The following is a 24,396-nucleotide window of genomic DNA, read 5'->3' as shown; positions in this document are numbered from 1 at the left end:
GGCGCCCCGTCGGATCGGGCGCCGCCCTGGCCGGCCGGCCCTTTAAGCCCTCGCCCAGCGCCGGGGTCAGCCCCGCCGGCCGCCTCAGCCCCGCCCCGGCCCTCGGAGCTGGCCCCGCGGCCTTGTTGGAGGGGGCTGCGGCCTTGGCCAGGAGGGGAGGAGAAGTCGCCCTGCTTGGAGTAAGAGCCTTTGCAGCCCCGTCCGCGGAGCAGGGCCCGCGTTTGCCCGCCCGAGGGAGGACGGCTCGAATTTGGCTCCGGTGGGAGAAACCTGTCTCCCTCGCTCCTCTCCCACGGGCGGTTCCCGGGGTCCGTCAGCGAGCTCCGAAGCGGCAACCGCTGCCCGCAGGACCGGCGGCTTGGCGTGAAGAGCTGGGTTGGGGGTTGGGAATTGGGCGTCGGTTCTCTCGGCGCGAGTCTCGGAATTACGCTGGCCGAACACGCGGGTTGGGGATCCAGGGCGCGCGTCCTGATTAGGGGGCCGCCCGCTCGCTTGGGTCGGGTCGGGTCGGGTCGAGAAAACGGGCCCTGCTCGACAGCCTCCTCCCCCGCCCCGCCGGTACAGCCGCGCCCGACTCCTCCCGTGACCGGAGGGCGGCCCGAGCCCCGTGGGAGGGCTGGAGAGGCTTGAGGGTTCTTAAGGCACCCGGTCGCTCTTTCGAGTTCCTTCAGGGGCCTTGTAGTAAATGTGGCCCTTGGATTCCCCCTCCCTCTGTGACACAGCCCTTAGTACACACACACACACACACACACACACACACAAACACACTCACACACACAAACCACCCCTAGAGCAGAGGTCTTCAAACATGGCCCTTTTATGACTTGTGGACTTCAACTCCCAGAATTCCTCAGCCAGCAATGCTGGCTGAGGAATTCTGGGAGTTGAAGTCCACAAGTCATAAAAGGGCCAAGTTTGAAGACCCCTGCCCTAGAGTATCCCTGGAGTTGGAGCTTGTAGATAGGGACACTAATTGGACACCAGCTGGACAAATCCGTGCTGCGAGTTGCGAGGTTGGTGTAGCTAGGCCTGAGAAGGGGAGCCGTGTAGTTGTTCCCATTGCCTTGTGCCAGGAGGCTGGGATGCCAGGGACCTTCAGGGCCTTCCTCTGCCCAAGGAGCTCACCCTCTGCAATCAGTATCCATATAGCTGGTGATGAGGGGACAGTCACCGAGAGCCCCAAAAGGAATCTAATCTGCGCTTAGCCTGGGCGTGGGGCAAAACTACACCAGATGCCCTCCTTGATGCCCCCTGTTAGGAACTGCTCCGCTTGGGGGCTTTCAGTACCCTCAGCCGTGGCATGTTTTAGCAGGGGTCTTCAAACTTGGGCCCTTTTATGACTAGTGGACTTCAACTCCCAGAATTCTTCAGTCAGCATGCCTGGCTGAGGAATTCTGGGAGTTGAAGTCCAGAAGTCGTAAAAGGGCCGAGTTTGAAGACCCCTGTTTTAAGGTGACCCTGGGGGCTGGAACCACAGGCATCATGTTGTAGTAGTCCCAGCCAGAGTGGAGCAAGAGAGGCTGCGTGGCCCAGCAGAGGAATTAGCCTTTCCCTCCCGTTTGATTTCCTGTTTATATGAAGTGGCTGAGGAAAAACCCGCAGAGTCTGGGTTTGCTATCAGAATCTGTACCCTACCAGTAGGCTTGTATGGGGGTCTCTTTCCTTCTCCAGCTGACTCACACAATCCGCGGAGGGGGCTGCCTTTTTCTGCCTGGGATGATGATCTGCCCTTAGCTGGCACTGAGTCAGCCTGAAACCATTGGAGTCTGTTGGAAGGGTTAACAATCTTCCTTCCTCTTTGGAGGGCAGTTAAACATTGTAGTATAAGAACATGAAGTCACATAGAACCATTGCTCTTTCCTCCCCCCTCCCAAGAGCCACGTGGATGCCTCAGGATAAGACACGGGCTTTTTTCCACTGAGCGCAGCGTGATATGGAGTGAAAGGCAGTCTGGAATAGTGGTTAGAACCTGGCAGGCTGTGACTTATTGTCCCGTGGTGGGGGGAGGCAAAGCAACTGGGCGACCCTGGGCCGGTCATTGGCTCAGCCCTAGGAAGGAGGCAGTGGTCAAGCACTTCTGAAAAACGTGCCCAGAAAAATGCAGGGACTGGTCCAGGCAGTTAGCAGACCCTTTGTCTTGGCTTCATTTATTTATTTTTTTAATCCCATTTATATCCCGCCCTTCTCCGAAGACTCAGGGCTGCTTACAATCTAAAGCACAAATCAATGTGCTTAGCAATAGCCTTCATTCTATGTATATGCCTGCTCATTAGGGCTTTCGCCCCCCCCCAGCGGCATTATTACAAAGTCAGCTTATTGCCCCCAACAATCTGGGTCCTCATTTTACCTACCTCTGAAGGATGGAAGGCTGAGTCAACCTTGAGCCTGGTGGGACTCAAACCTGCACTAATTGCAGGCAGCTGGTGTTACTTAAGGAGGCATTAGCCCACTGCTCCACTAAGGCTCATCCAGGGTGGGCAATCGTTTCCAGCCCAGAGGCACATTCCTCCACTCTGGACCCCTTGGGGGGACGTAGCAGGCCCAGTTGGAGAGGCAATGACCTCGCCGGGGCTGGAGTTTTAGTCCTTCCCATTGGGTGGATTTAGGATGTGGGATAATGGGTGAAACTGAGGTCCTGGGTCTTGTGCATGCCAAAGTTTCCCCTGGCAGTTAGAACCGAACCCCAAGCAGGCTACGCCACGTGGGGGCCTCTGAGGAAAGGGTGGGTCAGAGGGAATCCTCACACAAGCTCCCCTTGTAGGAGGAAGGGGCAAGGGACATCTGGAAAGTGCCTCTCTTGGTGCTTCCCAATGGACTGCAGGGCGGGGGCGGCGGTAGCAACTGCTTTCTCCTTAGTTCCAGGCTGGCGCTCTCTTTAATGAGCTTCCACCCATTGCTCTACTCTCAAGTACTTTGGAGAATAAGTCAACTCCCTCTTGCCACAGGTCCTCAAGTATTTGAAGGTGGCTGTCATATCCCCCCTAAACCTTCTCTTTGTTAGGCTGAATATATTGTCAGCCCGGAGGGAGGGAGCAATGGGTGTTGGGGAGGGGAAGCGTGCAGATGGTGTGAGGATGGAATGGCTGAGAACCGGTGGGGAGGTTTGGACTCAGGCCAGCTTGGGTTGTTTAACATCTTCAAGGCCAACCGTCCTGGGGATGACCTCCACGAGGGCAGCGCGGAGCCCCTGTACCCGAGACATTCTGAAAACGTCTTGGCCAATGATTGGACTCTCTCTGCCTGACTAGCGGGGAGGTGTCTTCACACATGTTGGCTTCAGACCTTGCCTGACTTTTGTTGCGTTCATTCTTAGTGAAAGTACCTTTTTCCTGAATCTATGGAGTCAAGGGGTTTTTTTCCCTAGGGATCGATCAAAGGCAGTCCTGACGTCAGGCAAGGTCTGCTTTAATGGCCAACCTGGTGACTGAGCATCTAAATGTCCAGCCGCAAGAGCAAACTGACCAGGGCATCAGGAAAGGTCCCCTCCCATATTGCATCACCCCCCCAAAAAACTAAGTGGAATGGCTGAAGGAGTTGGACCTCAATGAGGAACCTGTCAAGCCCAGATAGGCCTCGGGCATGGGGTGAAAAGAGGAACCAGAGGACCAACCCTTGGGGGTGACTTTTACTCAAGGAAGTAGAGGTTCCCACAGGTGGGAGTGGTGCAAGGGGGCAGAAGTCCCCGCTCTTGATTCAGACCTGGAGGACGCCATGCTGAGCCACGCCTATTGCAAAAGGCGATTGGTAATCAGAGAGCCTGGGAAAATCTCATTCAGATGACCGCTCAGGCTCCTCGGACCACCCCAAGCCAAGCTGTGCGCAGAGCTGCTGCAGCGGCAGCGGCAGCTCCACCTGGACCAGCCCCAGCCGTGCCACCAGCAGCAGCTGCGGGAGCTGGTCCTCAGAGATGCCGGACCCCGAAGGTTGAAGCCTGGGGAGTGACATTTTGGGGGAGACCCCAAGGGGTTCTTTCAGGTGCAAGTCTGGAACTACGTGCAGGAGGATGGGGCCAAATGGGGGATGGAGGCAGCCCGAGTAAGAAACGTGACCATGGGTCCTGAAGATGCAGCAGCCGAGTGGATGCTCTCCCTCCATAATGATGATGTGCAACTATGATCACTTCATGGCAGCTCTTCACCAACAGAGGACCCACTGGTGGAGCGCAAGACTCTGATACGGATGAAGACCACCACTCAAGGTCTGCGATTGGCAGCCGTGCACACCCAGGAGTTCTGAAAGTTGGCATGCCAACTAGCCACAGGGCCTGAAGACATCCTGATAGATTGCTTCAAAGATAGCCTCAACAATGTTTACCACATCTGTATCCTGCATGGGGTCCCATGCACCCTACAACGCTGGTATGTGCTGGCAGATGAAGTAGAGATCAACCTAGCCAGAGACCAACACCGGGGCAGTCGTGGGTACTGCAAATCCTCCCCCTCTGGATGAAAGGAGACCTAGAAGTCAGTGAGGGGTGAGTCCAGGCCCAGACAGCAATCCATGGCATGTTTTAAGTGCGGGAAGTAAGGACATTGAGCTGTAGAGAGCCTATTCACCAGGTCCAGTCCCAAAACCATGGCGACTCTGGGGAGAAAGGCAAAGCAACCAGCTCCAAGTTCCTGAGAAATAGTGCTGAAAAGGGTGGAGGTCGTTGAGTTTGCTCCTCCTGATTACAAGGGGTCGGGAGCTCCAACCAGCCCGGACGAGAGCGAAACCGACTCCCAACAATCACCCCTTGGTAAATCAACACATAATCCCCCATTATGTGGATTATTCTAGTGGAACTAGTGGTGCTCTTGTCAGGGCCCCAGAGTACAATGTTGGCTCCAGTGGACTCAGTTACACCAGGTGTGTGGTTTGCCCTGAGGTGGTGGAAAGGTTGGGACTGAGACTCGAGCAGCTCTGTGTATTATCAATCCGTCAGTCGCCAACCTTCTGGAAGCCCTGCAAAGCTCTAGTGATAGAAAATTGCTGTTGGGTAGGATAATTAGTATTCTGGAACACAGTGTAAGCATTAAGTGTTTTTTATAGCAATAGCGAACCTCTCAATAAAGAACTGATAGAGCAACACATAGGTGACAAGCTGTCAAGATTTTTCTTACACTGTATTGGCTGATTCAAGGATGCACCAAGAAATGAGCCCTGAGACGAGGGAGGGTAGGTCTTTGCTCTTTAGGTGGCCCATCCCTTCATCCTCTTGAAATATCAAATCCCTCAAGACCCTCCCTCCCAAAAGGTTTTGCCTCTGCTTCTCTGATCATCTTCTTCGCATAGGAAAATTTCTCAAATTACGATGCCCAGAATGGGTAATACTCAGAATACAGTTTGTTCAGTACAAAGTGGAACAATTCCCTCCTATCATTTGGAAATTGTGTTTCTGTTGGTGTAGCCCAAAATGGCACTTATCCTTTTAGCAGCCGTGTGATACTGTGACTCATATTCAGCTTGTAATCAACCCCAGTTCCAAGAACCTTTTCAGACACACACACACACACACACACACACACACACTCACCACACACACAAACTGCATTTGACTTCTTTTTCCTAGTGAATAACATGCATTTGTCTCAATAAAATTAGAAGGGCATTTTTTCTAACGGATCAAGACTGCTTTCAACTTTTGTTTCAGTCTTCTGGAATATTAATTAGAATTTAGAATAGAATAGAGCTGGAAGGGGCCTTGGAGGTCTTCTAGTCCAGCCCCCTGCTCGAGCAGGAGACCCCATACCACTTCAAGAGCCTTGGTGGAGCAGTGGGCTAATGCCTCCTTAAGTAACACCAGCTGCCTGCAATTAGTGCAGGTTCAAGTCCCACCAGGCTCAAGGTTGACTCAGCCTTCCATCCTTCCCAGGTAGGTAAAATGAGGACCCAGATTGTTGGGGGCAATTAAGCTGACTTTGTAATAATGCCACTTGGGGGGGGGGCGAAAGCCCTAATAAGCAGGCATATACATAGAATGAAGGCTACTGCTAAGCTTGTAAGCCGCCCTGAGTCTTCGGAGAAGGGCAGGATATATATGGAATTAAAAAAAAAAACTTCGGACAAGTGGCTGTCTGATCTTTTCTTAAAAGCCTCCAGTGATGGAGCACCTACAACTTCTACAGGCAAACTGTTTCCATTGGTTAATTATTCTGTCAGGAAGTTTCTCCTTATTTCCAGCTTGCTTCTCTCCTTGATTAGTTTCCATCCATTGTTCCTCATCTTGTTTTCTGGTGCTTTGGAAAATAAGTTGACACACACACACACACACACACACGTATTCTTTGTAGCAGCCCCTCAAATACTGGAATACTGCTGTCATGTCCTCCCATTCCTTTTCTAGACTAGCCATACCCAAATCCTGCAACCCTTCTTCATATGTTTTAGTCTGAAGGCCTTTAATCACCCTAGTTGCTCTACTCTGCATTTTTTTTCCCAGAGTCTCAACATCTTTTTTGTAATGGGGCAACCAGAACTGGGTGCGGTGTTCCAGGTGTGGCCTTACTAAGGCTTTATAAAGTGGTAGTAACACTTCACATGACTCATATTCTATGCCTCTGTTATACAACCAAGGATCGTATTAGCTTTTGGGGCTGCCGCCGCACACTAGACAGTCCACTAGAACTCCAAAGTCCTTGTGCATCAAAGAATTTGCATCAAAGAATGGGAAGACAGCCGTGAAGCTTCAGCCCAGCCACCTGTGTTCAACGCAGCTATCCAAACTGAGGCACCTCGGATGTTTTGGTGTAGACTGGACTTGTTCGGTCTCTGCTTTAACACAGGCATAGAGACGTCCAGCATCCCTTGAGGCCTTTGTTCTTGAGACCATCGGGTATTTTGGAAGAGAAGAAGCAAGCACACTGACTTTTTTCCCCCCTGTAAGGGTGGTGTAAGGAACCAACCGGTGATGTAGGGTCCCTTGGTTGCTCTCTGAGCTTGGTTAATGCCATCCCAGTTTGTTGTCAGCTGCAAATTTGGCAAGTGTTCTAAAAGTGCCCCTTTATCCACAAAACCGAGGAAAGCACAGACCGAACTGTGGGTCCCCATTCTTAACTCACTTGTTTGGTGGTTATCATGAGTGCTTTTAAAAAATGATTTTCAAGCTGCTGTGAATGAACTTAATTGCCATGCTACCCGGATCTTCCTTGCTAATCAGGATGTCATGGAGCACTTTCTCAGCTGAGATCAAGATATTTTCTGCCCATAGCATTCTAGCGATGTACTAAAGAAATTAAGATTGCCAAAAACAAAGCAGAAGAAGATTAACATTACCCAAGCTGTTCCTGACAAACCTCTGCTGAATTCTGTGGTTTAAGCGCTGTGTGGTTTTAAGGTACCTATGAAACTTTTTGTGGTCTGCTCTAGCATTTTTCCCTAATAGCAGCCTTTCAATATCTAAGGGGCTGTCACCAAGAAAAGGGGGTTGTCCAAAGCACCTGAAGACAGCACAAGAAACAATGGATGGAAACCAAGCAAGGAGAGTAGCAACCTAGAACTAAGGAGAAATTTCCCGACAGAATAATTAACCAATGGACCGGCTTGCCTCCAGACGTTGTGTGTGCTCCATCACTGGATATTTTTAAGAAGAGACTGAACAGCCATTTGTCTGAAATGGTGTAGGTGCAGGGGTAGGCAACCTTGGCTATGCTGGCTCAGGAATTCTGGGAGTTGAAGTCCATGAGTCATAAAAGAGCCAAGGTTGCCTACCCCTGTAGGGTCTCCTTGAGCAGGAGATTAGACTAGAAGACGTCCAAAGTCCTTTCCAACTTTAGTATACCAAGCATCAGTGCCAGGCTGATTGGCCTGCATTCCCTGTTTTCCTGCTCTGTTTTCCCCACTGCCTTTGAAGATAGCACAATTCCCTCTGAAATCTCAAGTAGGGCTTCTATCCCCTTTTTCTTTTCTGTTTTGATCAAACACAATGAAACTTTACTCAGAAAGGACCACGTTGGACTAGGTGATCCCTTCCCCCGTGCCCATCTATCTCTTGACTCAAGTGTTTCAGGTTAACTCTAATCCCAGGCCAGGGGAAATGGGTGCAGGCTGGGCCATTGGATCCAGCATCCCAAGGCAGAAGCAGTGGCAGTGGCTGCTCACTTCACTTGCCCAGCTCCTTAGTCTGGTGAGCTGGGAAGCTCCAGCCACGATGCCCTATCAGCAGAGATTGCGCAAGTCCTCAGATGTTGTTGCCCTCATGTCTTCTGCTGGGTTGCAATCGCTATGCGTGGTGACCTGGTCCCCAGCATTCTGGCTATTTGTCCTTCTCCCAGATCTTGGGGAGGAAAGCTATGGCAAATCTAGACAGCACATTAAAAAGCAGAGATATCACCCTACGAACAAAAGTGCGTATAGTCAAGGCTATGGTCTTCCCAGTTGCAATGTATGGCTGTGAAAGTTGGACCATAAGAAAAGCTGAGCGCCAAAGAATTGAGGCCTTTGAACTATGGTGAAGACTCCTGCGAGTCCCTTGGACTGCAAGGCGATCAAACTGGTCAGTCCTGGAGGAGATCAACCCTGACTGCTCTTTAGAAGGCCAGATCCTGAAGTTGAAACTAAAATACTTTGGCCACCTAAGGAGAAGGAAGGACTCACTGGAGAAGAGCCCAATGCTGGGAAAGATTGAGGGCAAGAGAAGAAGGGGACGACAGAGAATGAGGTGGGTGAAGCAGTAGGCGTGAGCTTAAATGGACTCCAGAAGATGGTAGAGGACAGGAAGGCCTGGAGGGACATTGTCCATGAGGGGGCGATGAGTCGGACACGACTTCGCAACTAACAACAACAACAACAACAGATCTTAGGGACAGAGGAGCAGCTTTACCAAACTGCCAACCCATCAGTTTGTCTTCCCAAGCCTTTCCAGCCCCCTTTGTCATCCTCTGAAGGGAAGCCCGGAGAAGCCTGGGCTTTTCTTTCCACCTGAGCTGCCCCTTGACGGTCCCTCCTCCCTATTACCCACAGGGATGGGCAGAAAAAATAGCTGCAATCCAAAGGAAGCCAAGCAGTTGGGACTTTATGACGATGGCTGCAGGGTACACAGCTAGGGCCACGAGACTATGCATGCAGGCATCTCTCAAGCCTTGGAGGGATCCGGTAGGGCTCAGCCACGGGACTGGCTCACAGGGGCCGGGATACGGATATCCTGGCCTCGCTCCAGGCGCCGCTCACAATCAATCAGGTAGTTTACACCATCGATCACCAGCTGTACCAGCTCAACCTGCCGAGGATGGGAATACAAGCAAGGGTGGTAAGAGACAGAGGGCAGTTCAGGATAGACCTTGGCTCTAGTCTCCTGGCCCCCACCCCAGATGTCCCCTGTTCATCCTTGTGGTTCTAAGTCAGGGCTTTTCAACCTTTTCACCCATTGTACCACTTTTAGGATATGGTAACATCTGAGTACCACCAGTCACCTAGCAAGGTGTCAAAAACTTGATGACCAAAAAAGAAAAAAGTGATGAAGCACAGGTAGTCCTCAACTTACAACAGTTCGCTTAGTGACTGTTCGAAGTTACAATGGCACTGAAAAAAGTGCCCCCCAAGCCACAGCCGAGCAAGACACCTGCCTGCCCGCCCACCCAGCGGCACTCTTCCTCCTGTCCGAGGTTTTCATTGTTGTGAGCATTTCTCTTGAACATTGGCAGTGGGGAAGGGGTGGGGGGGGGGTGTTTGGCTTTTATTCCCCCTCCCCTCTGCTGGGTGGTTGCAGCAGGTTTTGGTCACTTCACATGACCCTGGGACACTGTGACCGTCATAAATATGAATCAGTTGCCAAGCATCTGAATGTAAATCACAAGACCCTGGAGATGCTGCAACATTCCAGTTGATTGGTGCTTCTTCTGGGCTCAGCAGAAGCACCAGAATCGGTGCTGAGCTCCAGCTGGAGCCTGGCACTGATCCTGGCACTTCCACTAAGCCCTGACAGCCCTGCAGCTCCAGCCGTCTCTCGCTCGGGCTTTTGTGGTGCTGCCTCCAGTTCAACTCATTCCCCTCCCCCACTATCACTTTTCTAGGATGGTCACGTACTACCCGCCAGGTGCCAATGTACCACAGGTGGTACCCGTACCACTGGTTCAAAAGCCCTGTTCTAAGTCATGCTGGCATCACCAAGCTCTGAAGGAGGAAGCACCCTGTCCCTGCCCTGCTTGCCATAGACACACCCTTTCCCAAGGCCCTTTCTCTGTGCCCACAATTGTGCAGGTGGCTCAAACAGGCATCACAGAAAGCGAGGGAAGGCAGGAGAGGGAGGGCACTCGCACTCAGCCAGACCCGGGAGTCACCTCAGATTTGCCCAGGCGATCCAGATTGGAGATGTCAAAGACGCTCCCTGTGGCAGCTGTGTCCACTCCCCCAGTTCCTCGCTTCTGCAACCGTAGATTCTCCAGGATCTTAGAAAACCGGTGGTCCTGCATGGGAATGTGCATGATGAGGGAAAGCTCAATGTCACATTGAAAGCTCAGAGGAGGGGGTGGGATAACTGGGAGCTTGGTCTGTTTTGTAGCTCTGAGGTCAAGAGATGAGAAAAAAGTACTGATATTGCCGTAAGTCAAGGAAAGGTGGCTTTTTGGACTTTACAGAAAGGACTCAGAGCAGTTGGGACATTTCTTTTACTTGGACCTTACTTTGTTCAGCAGTGGCAGTTTGATGTGAACTCCAGCACGCAGGCCGGTGCCAAGGTTGGATGGGCACGTCAGGATGTAGCCCAGTCTTTCGTTCCACATGAACTCCCAGCCTCTCTCCTGGATCAGTCGCTCTACCTGACCATGGGAGGAAAGACAAAGCGTCAGTGGATCCATCCAAGCCAGTGCTCCATGGCCACCACCTCCCCAGTTTTGCCCACCTGCCTAACCCCATTTCCTTGGTGCAGAGCCCCTTCCCTTCAGTTTCTCTGGCAGCCTCTGATTCAACCCCATTTCCATGATCGGACCCCCTTGAGAAGGTCTCATTGACGAAATGGGGAGACTCACTTCCTTCAGGCCCTGACAGAACCTCTCAAAGACTTTCTTCATGTTGCCTCCTTTCTCCATAGAGATGACACGAGTGTGGTCCTCCTCATTGATCCAGACCAGGAAGGTTTTCTCATGGTTGTGCCTGATCAGGAGTTAAGATGCTGATGAGGAGAGAGAAAGCTACCAACAACTGACTTGGCTCTGGTGAGGCCTTACTTCCCTCCCAGGGCAGGCCTTTGGCCATCACCAATCTTAGTGGAGCTTTAAGCAGCTCTTCCTCTATGGTGGGAAAGGCCCAGCCAGCTCCATTCCCCCACTAATCCACATTTTTCATTGCCGAAGAAACAGTCATGCCCAGAGGACCTCTGCACAGGAAGATACCTCTCCTGAGGCTGGGCCTGGAGTATCTGTCCAGCCCAATTTGTCCCCACCAGAAGCATCCATGGAGGCCTACCAGATTCCACGGGCATCAGGCCAGTCGCGAGCCATGCCTGCTGATGTCAATAGAGGGGAGACGGGCTTGTCAAAAAGGAAGTGGTCCTGAAGAAGAAGAAGAAGATGATGATCAAGATCCCTGCTAGGTTCTCTTTAGGCTTCCCTGGAATTTCATCCCAGGACATATCTGCTGCCGGTAGCCAGATGGGCTGAGGAAGTGATGGCTGGCAGCCAATGGGCCTTGCAGGAAGTTACACGCAATACCAGACAACAGGTGAGCTGGGCCTACAGGTACCGTCAGCTGGGTCTGATCTTCTCTGCTTCGTCGTGGCTTTTTCTCCCAACCAAGCAGGGTCTGCTGGGGCCCTGCCCCATCCGGGCACACTCACCTCAATAAGCTGCTCCTGCTCCTTCTCCGTCATCTCACTGAGGCGGTAGTACTTGCCCGCCAGCTCCCCGGTCAGGCCACTCAGGGCTTCTGCTGCGACTCTCTCCACCTCCCGCCGTTCTGCCCGGGTGCAGGCTGGAGGCAGCCCCAGGCCACGGATGCTGCGGCCAGTCCGGACCCGCGAGGAAAGCACGTAGCGCTCATCAAAGTGGCCCCCCTTTATCTGAGGAAGAAGAGGCTGGTCACACCTCAGGGAGATGAAGGGTCAGCTCTCTGCCCACACCCTTTGGTCCCCTCCGTCACGTTGCCCTTTGTGGGCTGGCTGGCTCACGTTGATTTCAGGGTTTGGCAGGAAGCCAGCTCCCAGGCCTTTAGCAGTGGAAGCAACAGGAAACCCCTGTTTGTAGGGTTGCACCCTGGCCTGCCTGGCACTGGAGCTCTTAAGGAGGAACTGTAGTCATGGGAATGGGGCAGGGGGGGAGCACTTTGCACAGTGCTCCCCCCCTTCCCCAGTGCATTTTCCGTGAAATGTGCCCAGAACACGCGCCTGTTGCTCATGATTCTTTTGCTTGGAAGCAGCCGGGAATGCTGAGGCAGGCTGATCTGTCATTCTCTTGTTTTTCTTCCTCCCAAATGGCCCCTGATCATTCTTTCTTTGTGTCTTTCCTTGCTCTTCAAAGCAGCTGTTTCCCCAAGTGCTGCGCTCTGGGACGACGAGGGCTTGAGGTTGCTCTGTGTAGGAGCCACAGAATTCCAGAGCTTGGACGGAGCTGTGAAGTTGCTCCCCCACTCCTCCTCCCCTCTGGCACAGCATCTGTGACAATGCGCCGTCCCTGGCAAAAGGCCATGGATTTAATTTCATTCAGTTTAATTGAATAGCCATCTATTTAAATGCCTCGTGCAAAGAGGAGCCCGTCTTGGGCAGCTCCTAACCAAGCTGTGTCTCCTTGCAAAGTGTGACGTTCCCTGGGAGGCAGCTGAGGCCCAGCCTTGGAGAAGCCTCCCCACTCAGCCTGGCCTCAGCAGCCCCCAAAGGGGCTGGGGTTCCCCATTCCGGGAATGCTGCCTTGTCCCAGCCTGCGACAGGGAGAGGACAGGGAGGCAGGAAAAGGCAGGTTCTGTGCACACACACACAAGGCAAGTCACAGAAGCTCCTTGGGTGACTGGGTCAGCCATGCCTCCTAGCTCAGCCTACCTCACTGGATTGTTGTTGGGGGGAATAGAAGGAGATGGTATTAGATATGCCACTACTGCCTTGCGTTCCTGAAGGGGGCGCATAAGTCTAGCCATCTAATCAATATTATTTGACAGGCTAGTCCCTGAAGCCAGAGGCTGTGCTGGACAGGTGAGTCGCTTGTGTGCAGAAGAGCAATTGGCAGTTTTTGTCTTTTTAGAAAAACCTTTGGGTCTTCCAGATCACTTTGGGTTTATGCGTTCAGCTTGTCTATCAGGGATGGGCATTCGCTGCTCAGAGTGGGACCACAGAGGGCTGCACCAGCATTAACATTTCCTGACCCTTCAGGACCACCTCTCCTGCCTAATGATTGCCAGCATCCCCCTTTCCTACACAGCTGGCTAAATATGAGCACACACTAAATAAAAATTACCAGGCAAATGCAGAATTGCTGGAATCCAGAACAGGTTCCTTTGGCATTTGAGGCTGTTAGGGGAGCTTCAAGAGGCAAAAACGTTTGCAAATGCTTATGGGGTAACTATTGCACCCCTTAAAATTTCTAGACACTCTCCCTCTACAGGCCCGGCAACACTTGGAAGTCACCAAAAATTGTGTGATCCTTGAGTTGCACACCCCTGTCTTACACGTTTTATCAATTTTTCACAATACTTGTCATAAGGTCAGGGCTGATTCTGAGAAAGGCTTCCCGACTGATAGTTTTCTGTGGAACTACCAAAGGATTGGAAAAGAGCTGATGTGGTTCCTGTCTTCCAAAAAGGGAAAAACAACAGACCCAGCAAACTACAGACCAATCAGTCTAACTTCAATACCTGGGAAGATATTGGAAAAAATAATAAAAAAACAGATCTGTGAACATCTAGAAACAAAGTTATAACTAGTAGCCAGCATGGGTTTGTTAAAAAAAAGATCATGCCTAACCAATCTTATTTCATTCTTTGATAAAGTGACTAAATTAATAGACCAAGGAAATGCTGTGGACATAGTGTATTTAGACTTCAGCAAGGCATTTGACAGAGGGACGTGGTGGCTCAGTGGGTTAGGACGCTGAGCTTGTCAATCAGAAGGTCGGCAGTTTGGCGGGTCGAATCCCGAGTGCCACATAGCAGAGTGAGCGCCTGTTACTCATCCCAGCTTCTGCCAACCTAGCAGTTCGAAAGCATGTAAAAATGCAAGTAGAAAAATAGGGACCACTACGGTGGCAAGGTAACAGTGTTCCATGTGCCTCTGGCATCTAGTCATGCCGGCCAAATGACCACACAGACGTCCTCGGAGAAGTGCTGGCTCTTCGGCTTTGAAGCGGAGATGAGCACCGGCCCCTAGTGTCGGAAACGACTAGCACGCATGTGCGGGGGAACCTTTACCTTTAAGGCATTTGACAAAGTAGACCACAACCTACTTCTTGCTAACCTAGAAAAATGTGGAATAGACAGCATCACTGCCAGATGGATTTGAAACTGGCTGACAAACCATACTCAATGAGTAGTCCTTAATGGTACTACATCAACATGGAGGGAAGTAAGTAGTGGGGTACCCAGTACTCTTTACTATCTTCATAAGTGATTTAGATGAGGGAATAGAAGGGAAACTGATTTGCAGATGACACTAAACTGGCAGGAATAGCCAACACTTCAGAAAACATGCTCAGGATCCAAAAAGATCTTGACAAACTGGAACAATGGGCCCTATCCAATAAAATGAAGTTTAATGTACAGATTAGGCAAAACATGGCTCAAAAACAGAAACTGTGAGAGGGACCTTGGAGTCCTAATGGACAATCACTTAAACATGAGTCAGCAGTTCTTGGTTGTATAAACAGAGGCACAGACTCAAAGTCACCGTGAAGTATCAGTACCTCTTTATAAAGCCTTAGTAAGGCCACACCTGGAATACTGCATCCAGTTTTGGTCACTACATTACAAAAAAGATGTTGAGGCTTTGGAAAAAGTGCAAAGAAGAGCAACTAAGATGATTAAAGGCCTGGAGACTAAAACATATGAACAACAGTTGCAGGATTTGGGTTTGGCTAGTCTAGAGAAAAGAAGGACTGGGGGGGGGACATAACAGCAGTATTCCAGTATTTGAGAGGTTGCCACAATTTATTTTCCAAAGCACCTGAAGGCAGGACAAGGAACAATGGTTGGGAACTGATCAAAGAGAGAAGCAACCTGGAATTAAGAGCTGGTCACAGAGGGAATTTCTACCACCTTTTGACCACACTCGGATCACTTCCTGGCCTAAATAAGACCAAAGGGGCCCCTTGGCGTCTGTAGGGTTTGCCTGTGGCATTTAATGGATCCAGATAGTTTCTAATGGGTGAATCTCTCAAGAAATTGACAAGAGGAAGCAACCTTGGATCCTTGATCAAATCGCTGCCAAGCAATCCTTCCCTGTTGGCTGATCTCAGTTGGTTTACTGAACCTCCAGTGAGGTTCTGGAGAGACCTTCAGAGCATCAAGGGCAGAAAACACCTGGATCTGACCATGCAAGGGGTGAGCCTGATACACTGGGCTGATTAGAGAGATGAGTCACTCACTTCTCCTGCCTTGTCAGCAAGTTGTCTGCTCTTGGCTTTGTTTAGGATGGCTTATTCTCTTTCATTGCCAAGAACTCTCACTTGGCCATGATGGGACCAGCTATCGCAGCACTTTGCTGATAAAGTAACTTAGATTTACTCCAGTCTGAAGATGACGGACAAAGAAGATGATCCCATAAGCGCAGGGTAGGGATTGCGGTGCTGTCTTGCCGTGATATTTCGTACTCTGCTTGTCCTGTGACCTCGGATGAAGTGGATAAAATGCTTTCCAAGATGCCTTCCTCTGGGCTTCTATGGGTTTCCAACCTTCCTTTTTCAAGGAAAATTCTTGACTCAAGAGTGGGGAATGCTCTAGAGCAGGGGTAGGCAACCTTGTCTCTTTGATGATTCATGGACTTCAGCTCCCAGAATTCCTGAGCCAGCATGGCTCAGCTTGGAAACCACTCCTTTTCCCCTCAGCATGGCTGGCTCAGGAATTCTGGGAGTTGAAGTCCATGAGTCATCAAAGAGCCAAGGTTGCCTACCCTTGTGCTAGAGGGAATGGTTCATCTGGATTCTGAGTTCAGTGCTGAGCAGGGGATGGATTTGGATTTGGCTGCTCTATTCTGCAATGGTTCCAGTCCTTCCTCAGAAGTCACTTCCAGAGGTTGGCCTAATAGTCCCTCCATGGTTCGAGTACCACAGGGGTTTGTCTTCCCTCTACTTTTGAATATCTACTTGAAGCCATTGGGGAATTCATTCAACAGTTCAGGGTTCAATATAATCAGTAGGCCAATGAAAGTGAGCTATGTATCATGAGTCTGGGCCATGTTGGAGAAGTCACTGAAATCTTGCCCTGATGCTTGGAGGCTGCAAGACTCTGGATGGGACAGAGCAGGTTAAAATTGAACCCAAGCGAAACAATACTATGGGTGGTTGACTAGGATTCTCTGCCTGTTCTAATGGTATCTCTTACTAGAAAGTCACTATGAGTGGTGTGTGTGTGTGTGCCTTGTAGTCCAGGCTGAATAGGTGTTGTGGTCTGTCGGCTGCCAGCAGAGCTAGCAGCAAAGTCAGATGAGGAGGGGGAGGGGGAGCCTGGGTCAATTCTGGAGCCTTTGAAGGCTCTGATGAGGAAGTAAAATCAGGGGCGGAGGCACAGCTGGAGCCCTTTGTCTACACCCAGGCGGAGAGGCTTAGGAGCCTGAGCTGAGTGAAGGGGAGGAACAGATGAGGCCCATCCCAGAGAGGAGAGACATAGGAGGGGAAAGAAAACATAGAAGCTAGCCAGCCCCTCCCTGGCTGGGAAATAAATAGTAAGGGAGTGGCTTGTTGTCCCAGACAACTGTTTGTTTTCCAGGGTACACCAATCAAGTCAGATTCCTTTACTCGAACCAGGTTTGTCAGGACTACTGACTGAGTCTCCCTGCTGAGAGAAGTAATAGGTAGTGAATTTGCTTCAGCCGGTGTGAACAGGACTGTTTCTGCTTGGCTTAATCCTTGAGAGACTTTCTATCTGGACGTCTCAAGTGACCAGAAACTGTTCTTGCCCTGTGCCAGAAGGGGAAAAGACTTCCCTTTGTGACTACTTCTTTTGGGTTTCGGCTACCCAACGTGAACAAAGATTGCTGCTGCTCTGTTTTAATGAAAGGGTTTGTTTTACTCACGAGAAAGCAGTTTCTCATTACATGCGAAAGCTGGGTCAGGACAATAGATGGTAGGAAGATCTTGCCACAGTGGCTCATGACCCATTTCATTAATGGCACAAGCTCTACTTCAGGGGTGCCCAACTTCTGGTCTGTGGTCCAGTGCCAACCCAGGCTGCACAAGGGGCAGGTGAGTGCACAAAGTTCCATTTGTGCATGCGTGAGATTAGGTTGTGTGCATGAAACCATCCCCTCCTCCTCCCCCCCCCACTGCCACTGCCAGTCTGCGGAGCAGGAAAGATTGGGGACTGCTGCTCAACTCTGATGTGTAAATGTCACTAATACCTAGCTTGGGAGCACATTGTGCTGTGCTGTGGGTCCTGCACAGGTAATTTAAAGGGCTGGCTTAACCTCTCATGGTCCCTGGGTTGGCACTGGGTTTTGTGTAATCAGAATTCCACCAACTTACCTGAACTCCGTGGGAGAAGCAACTCACAGATCCTCCCTTTGGGGAATGAGGGGTTAAGGGCAGGTGATGCTTCTGGAGACAGGAGAGGGGGCAGTGCTGGTCCTTTGTTTGAAGGTAAATAGGCTCCTTCCCTGATGAGCTTCCATTGACATCTTACAGTTAAATTCTTTTTAGTGTTTAGGGACTGACTTGGTTTATTATTTATTATTGTATTTCTGCTATTTTTTAAAGATCACCCTTCCTTCCTTCCTTCCCTTCCTTCCTTCCTTCCCTTCCTTCCTTCCTTCTCTTCATCTTTCTTTCTTTCTTTCTTTCTTTCTTTCTTTCTTTCTTTCTTTCTTTCTTTCTTTCTTTCCTTCCTTCCTTCTCTTCATCTTTCTTTCTTTCTTTCCTTCCTTCCTTCCTTCCTTCCTTCCCTCTCTTCATCTTTCTTTCTTTCTTTCTTTCTTTCTTTCTCTTTCTTTCTCTTTCTTTCTCTTTCTTTCTCTTTCTTTCTTTCTCTTCATCTTTCTTTCTTTCTCTTTCCTTCCTTCTCTTTCTTTCTTTCTTTCTTTCTTTCTTTCTTTCTTTCTTTCTTTCTTTCTTTCTTTCTTTCTTTCTTTCTCTTTCTTTCCTTCCTTCCTTCCTTTTCCTTCCTTCCTTCCTTCCTTCCTTCCTTCCTTCCTTCCTTCCTTCCTTCCTTCCTTCCTTCCTTCCTTCTCTTCTTTCCATACACCCATTGTCAAGTTATATTCTATAGTTTGCTGTGCTGGCATTGCACCTTAGGAATGAATTCTCCAGTAGTACATGCTCCCCATTTTTATATAATTTAGGAGACTCAAGACTTGTTTGGAGTGTACCCCCACATTTCTTTTCTGGGTAGTTGTGCAATCATTGCAGAGAGAAATGTGTGGCTTGTGATAAATTCAAAGACCAGTTTTGCCAATAAAGCTCTACTGAAGTTCCTTGCAGTCATGGCAGGCCTCCAGTTAGCATACCTTACGAGCTTCAAGATCTGTCGGGTGCTTCATGGTGCGTGGGTTGTAGCCATTATGCCTCTCCTCAATTACAGGGTCAAACAGCTCTGCAAAAACCTGGAGTCATAATGGGGCCATTGGTTAGGCATTATCTCAAGAAGCTCAAGGTTTGATGGGCAAGGGAGGTGGGCACTCTGAGCACTCACCTCATAGGATTCCTCATCTCCCGCCACCATGCCCACTGTCTTGATGAAGGGGTGCCCCGGATTGTCCACCCCAGTCTGGATGCACTGATCCAAGGTCCAGCCGGCAGGTGTGGCTTTGTCACAGAGCCTAGCGTAGATGGCAGGTGTCAGGTTGCTGGCCATGCAGTTGTTATGTTTGCGCAGATCAGGGTACTCAGCACTGTGGGAAATGGTGGAAAAGGCAGGATGAAAAATGACAAAAGAGCCTTTTGGGCTGAACCCTCCCATCTTTTCTTTCTCTATCCTTCAGGAAGAGCATCTGGACACTTTTTCTGTTCCTCTGCTTCTAGGCTTCTCTGATAACTTTGGAGCAGCACTGGCTCTTCCCTCAGTTGTCCCTGACAAGTGAGCCCTGGTAGCCTCCTATCTCTGGTACGGAAGCCCGACACCATGGCCATCGTCCCATTCCCAGAGTTAGGTCATCTTTGGCCATATCGGTGTTCAGTTAGTGTTTCCTCCCTTATTCCACACTGAGGCATATACACCTTTGTGGCAGAGATTGCGAACACCAGCAGCAGAGGCAGGAGAGGGACCAACAAGAATGGGAACGGCTAATGTGTAGCCAGTCCTGTTGCCAACCATCCAAGGATGGGTAGAGAAGAGTTAAAATGTCTGCTTCTCTGCCTTCTGTCACCAGCCTTTCTGGGGTTTTTGGGGTGCCTTTGAGTCAGTGTTGACTCTTGATGACTGCCTCGTCAAGTCCCTGCAGTTTTCTTGGCAGGAAGTGGTACGCCATTGCCTCCTCTTTCTTCCTAGGTCCAAGAAACATACTTGTCTCAAAGCCATTCAATTGGCTTTGTGTCTAAGGCAGGACTAGAACTCACAGTCTCCCAGTTTCTTGCCTGATGCCTTAACCACTACATCAAACTGGCTCCCATGCCCTCTTAGTGCTGGCTATAGTGTTGGATACCAGCTGCTGGTTGGATACCACAGGGGAAGGCACCAGGGCATTACAATTAATAGAAGTTTATTAGTAAAGTTACTGCATCAGAGAATTTCCCCGCACTCTGGATCCATCGGCCCAAGTAGCAGTGAGGAGGACTGCCATGGCATCTGCTTGCAGAGAGCTTCCTTTTGTTGAATTGGCTTTATAGCCTTGAAGCTCTCTGCCCCAGGAGTTGCTTAGTTCAGGCCAGTGATTCTCTTCACCATGCACCCCCTTTAAATACCTTTTGTAGTATTCAAGATTTAAATCGTAACACTTCTTCAAGCCTTTGTGGGCCTCCTGTGCTGTGTTGACCCCAGCAGTCCGTGGACCCCCCAGGTTCAGAACCATTGGTATAGGCCGTTAGCAAGGGAAGTTTGCATTAAATGAGGATCAGCTACTTAGTTAAGTGCCCACTAGCAGGCAGAGGGTGCCTAGTTAAGCGGGAGAATTCTATTTAAAATATTATTGATTAGATTTGTAGGCTGTTTGACTCCCAATGACTCACAAGTGAAAAACATTAAAAAGATACCATCAGAAGCAAAAATAAGGAATAGAGACAGCAAATTGACTGAATTACTTCACTGGGGCCAGAGTGGAAAGTCTGGTATTTAGCAGCTTGTACTGCAAGCTGCACAGGTGCGCTGCCGAGCGGTAAACAGGAGGAGCTGGCTTGCTAAGCAGCCTGTGCTTAAATGTGGTTCAATCTCAGGTCACACGGATTCCAGTTCCGCCAAGACTCTGCCTTAGCTCACCGTCCTGGGCAGGGCCACTGTTTTACACTCTTCCTGCTACCTGGGGAAAGGTGTGTAGAAGCTGGAGAATCCTCTCCGCTCTGCTGACTTGCCCTTTCCTCTGAGGTTTAGACAGGTGAACATCTAACTCCAAGGTGGAGTACTTAAGCAACCGTGCTGACCCCAATTCACAATCCAGCAGCAGAGTAATGCTTGCATTAAGTTCCCTTCCTTAATCTGCTTAGGAAGCCGCTCTCTCTTGACCTCAGTGCCGATTTAGAGGGCCCTTGAACTCTCCTAAGGTGTCTTGAGGATGGGGTGGGGAGTGGGGAGGGGCTGAGACCATCTCACAGAGAGGGCTCTGTCTGTGTCCTCCCTCCAAGCAAAACCACCGCAGGCACCAGTCCAGGACCTGCAAGGCTCAGGCGCCAGCAGCCTGCAGCAGGCTGGTCTTTCCAGCAGCAACCCAAATGGGGGGCGGGGCTTGGGCTCCATTCCTCCTTTGCAGATAAGGAAGAGGGAGTTGCGCCAGAAGCCTCGGCGGGCTTTGCACCTGTGCTTGCCTCCAGTACAGCCTGGCCCCTCCCTGTTTGGGCCCCTCTCCGCCCCTCGACTGCCCGCCTTTGCTCAGGGTTGGGGGATGCTTCTAGGGCCCTTCTCGGGGGGGGGGGGACAATCACCCCTAGATTAATGCTGCTTTGTGGAATGGGGGAGACCCAGAGCCTAGAGCTCTGGGCAGCCAGAACAGCCCAGAAGGTGCTGAAGCAGAGAGGGCTCCAGAGCATAAGCCGACTGCATTTCTCTTTGCCTTAAAGCTGCGCTGGGGACAGGAAGCGAAGCCTGGGCGTCTGAAAAGGCAGGAGCCCGGTTGGCGGCACTGAGGAGACCCACTTTTCTGGGGGTCGTTCAGAGGCAAAGCAGAGCCCCCCCTTTTTGGGAGGGGGAGGCTGAAGGCCAAACCCAATTACCTCATTTTTGCGGCGCCGGAGAAAAGGGAGCGCCGCGCTCCTAAATTCGCGGGTGGGTTACAGGGGGTCCGAGAGGGGGATCTTAATCCTTCAAGGGTCCCAGGCCTGGGGCTCCAGCTCCGAGGAAGCCCTCCCGGGGGTCGCCGCGTCAAGGGCGCCCCCAGCCGCCCCGGGAGCCCTACCTTGGAGGGTAGAGGCGCCGCCTGGTCCTCGCCGAGGCGTCGACGGAGTCGCGGGAGAAGAGGAAGCCGGCGCCCAGCGAGCCGGCGGCGCCCACCGCGGCCAGGAGGGCGGCGGATCTTCGGGCGGAGAGGGCGCGGGCGAAGGTGCTGGACATGGTGCGGCCGCGGGGAGTCTGAGCAGCGAAGGCGCGAAGCAGGAAGGCGAGCCGCGGGCGGGCGAAGACTTCGCACAGCCAGGCGGGAGAAGACGCGCCGCCAATGCAAGCCTCGCGGGGAGGGGAGCGCGGAGATTACGCCGCCCTTGCGCCGGCCCGGCCGGCCCAGCCCAGCCCGGGGGCCTCGCCCGAATCGCCGCGCGCGGCTGCGGCACCCGGAGCGCGCTTCAGCACCGACCCCGGCCTGGACAGCGCCGGGCAGGGCAGGGCAGGGCAGGGCAGGGCAGGGCAGGGGGCCCGCGGTCAGGCGGGCCGCCCCCACGGGCCCCGGGAGAGCGGGGGGCGGCAGGCGACCTCCAATCGCTGCTACTGGCCGCCGGGCCCCGATCTGCCGCGGCCGCAGCTCTTGCGAGGCTGCCCGGAGGCTGCCGGGGCGGGATTCCTCTCCAGGACTTAGCCGGACCTACGGGAAGACCGACCCCCCCCCCCCAAGCCAGCCCGGCCCGCAGCCCCGCGGCTGTGTCCTGGGCTCAGCGCTCCTCCTCTCCCGCCGCGGCGTATCGGAATCTGGCTGTTCTGGAGGATTCGCCCCTGGGCGAGGCTGGCTGGGACCTGCTGCCTTCCTCCCGGCTCTCGGCTGGGCACCTTTTCACCAGCCCCGGGACACGCCGAGCAGAAGGAAGCAACCGGAGGGACAAGCAGACAAACGATCCCGTGCACTTCCGCATGGCTTTGACACTCTGAGACCATCTAGTTTGTTCACCAAGATATTTAACAGCGGTGAATGAAGTTTCTTGGTATAATGTGATTCTCATCCAAGCTCCCGTCCCCCGACCCAAAACGGACATCCCCAGGAAAGGGGACAAGCAAGAGGCTGCGCTGAGAAAGGCTGAGCAGATCCGCGGCTGCTCTGGCCAGACGCGGTGCCCCACCTGGCCCTTTTCTCTGCAGACCCCCTTGCGAGCTGCTCTCTCTCTCTTCTAGCGCACAGGGAGCCTCGTCCCGAGGGCAGAGACGCCCACAGAGGCCCCGCTGAGCTCCCCTGCGGCTGGCGTGGTTGCCTTCGGATGCAGGCAGATATGTTCCAGTTGATGGGCCTCAGGCTGGACGCAGCGATTCTGGGCTCATCTGGTTGACTGTCCCCCTCCTCCTGGGAGAAGAAGACTGACTGGTCAAGCAGGGTAGTGTAGCCCACCTCCCCCCCTACATATTTGGCGTGTCAGATGTCTCCACCAGTTCCACCAGAGACAGAGAGCAACACCCTAGGAAAAGTGTTCAGCTGCACAGCTGGAGGGTGCCTCCCTTGGAACTCCCAGAGACTTGTTAATGCTCCGCGGTCCGTCTCCCCAAAGGGGAGATACAAAAAAACTGGGGTGTAAACAGAGCTCCCTTTAGTCAATGGGAGGGACAAGATGGAGAGCAATGTGACAGCCCTTCCCCCCCTCCAGGACATTGATGATAAGTTCCCCTTTTCTTCCCCTCCTATCAGGGATTCTCCATCATCAGTAAAGGAGAATATTTGTAGCCCTTGCAGTGCTGATGATGTTGCCTAGTTTGGGTCATGAAACATCTGTAAGAAAATAAGCAAATTCAGAGTGACCCCAGGACCCCTCACTCTGTCATTCTTGTCCACCACCAAATCACAGAACGCCCACCTGAGCTTGCATTTACACACAGACACACAGACACACACACCACAGGCGCAGCCGACTGGTTCCCCCCTCCCTCCTGCTCCCTCACCAACACTGGCGGTGAGGTGATGAACGAGGCCTCCTTCCAATGTCAGTCTTCCCAAAGTATTCAACATTTTTCTTAAAGATGAAGAGCCAGAGGGAATGGAGAGAATGCAAAACGGAGCGGGATAGCTGAAGCCGTGCACGACAGATGAAGCAGTCGACCACGGCCACAACCCAGCTAGGTCAGAGACGTGTTGAGCGTTAAGAGAGCCGGCGAAACTCCTAGCCTGTGAAGAACTCCCGGGAAGCGGAGGGGCAGGGCTGGCCTTCCACCTGGAGTTCTGGGAGGCGTTTCCTGGCAACTCCGCTGCTCCCAGGTGCGGCTGGACTTTGTCTGCCCCGGGCAGGTGTGTCAAGGTGAGCGCTACCAGGCACGCTCAACGCCCTTTGGACTCCTTCGCCAGCACCGCTTGGCTCGGGGTTACTCCGCCCTCGCCTATAGCTTCTGCCCGGAGCCGAGCCGGCCCGCTCTCCGACGGCTGCCTGCGAGAACCGGGCGGGCCCGCATTTCCCCCGGAGGCGCCGTCGCCTCTCCCTCCTGCCTCCGGGCCTCCCCCGCCGGCCCCCGTGGCCTCGGCTGGGCGGGAAGGGGACGGCCCTGCTCGGGAGCGCGGTGCGCGCCGGAGCCCCGAGCAGCTGCGCGGAAAGGCTGGTCCTGCGCCGCCGGCCGAACGGGAGCGCGGCTTTTCCTTCGCCGCGAGAGCTCGGGCAGGGGCGCGCGGCCGGGCCGGGCCGGGCCGGGAGGCGAGGGGGCGCTGCGGCCGCCTTTCCGCGGGAGCCGCTCCTTCCCGCCGGGCGCGGCGCTGGGCTGCCCGGGCGGGGGCGGGAGGCGGCGGCCTTCCCTTCGTGGGCGGCGCCGGGCGGCGCCTCGGGCCAGCCAAGCGCCTCCCCGCCCGCCGGCCGCTCTGTCAGGCCGGCCCGCCTG

At 52.5% G+C, this 24,396-nt stretch overlaps 1 protein-coding gene across 1 annotated transcript; it reads right to left on the bottom strand.

Moving 5' to 3' along the window:
- Positions 1 to 8,978: 8,978 nt before the first annotated feature.
- On the bottom strand, positions 8,979 to 21,894 carry LOC310645687 (creatine kinase U-type, mitochondrial). The gene is made up of 9 exons (XM_083371664.1): positions 21,581 to 21,894; positions 18,733 to 18,931; positions 18,548 to 18,643; positions 11,750 to 11,971; positions 11,380 to 11,465; positions 10,944 to 11,067; positions 10,599 to 10,733; positions 10,257 to 10,382; positions 8,979 to 9,196 (listed from the first exon to the last, which is right to left on the bottom strand). The coding sequence occupies exons 1-9, from the start codon at positions 21,733 to 21,735 to the stop codon at positions 9,080 to 9,082; spliced, it is 1,260 nt and encodes a 419-aa protein (XP_083227790.1). The 5' UTR covers positions 21,736 to 21,894; the 3' UTR covers positions 8,979 to 9,079.
- Positions 21,895 to 24,396: the final 2,502 nt, after the last annotated feature.

Source organism: Vipera ursinii (genome assembly GCF_947247035.1).
Source record: "Vipera ursinii genome assembly, chromosome: 11".
In the NCBI taxonomy this organism is placed as follows: Eukaryota; Metazoa; Chordata; class Lepidosauria; order Squamata; family Viperidae; genus Vipera; species Vipera ursinii.
Note: the sequence above shows the minus strand (reverse complement) of the source record. Positions and strands in the feature narration are given on the sequence as shown.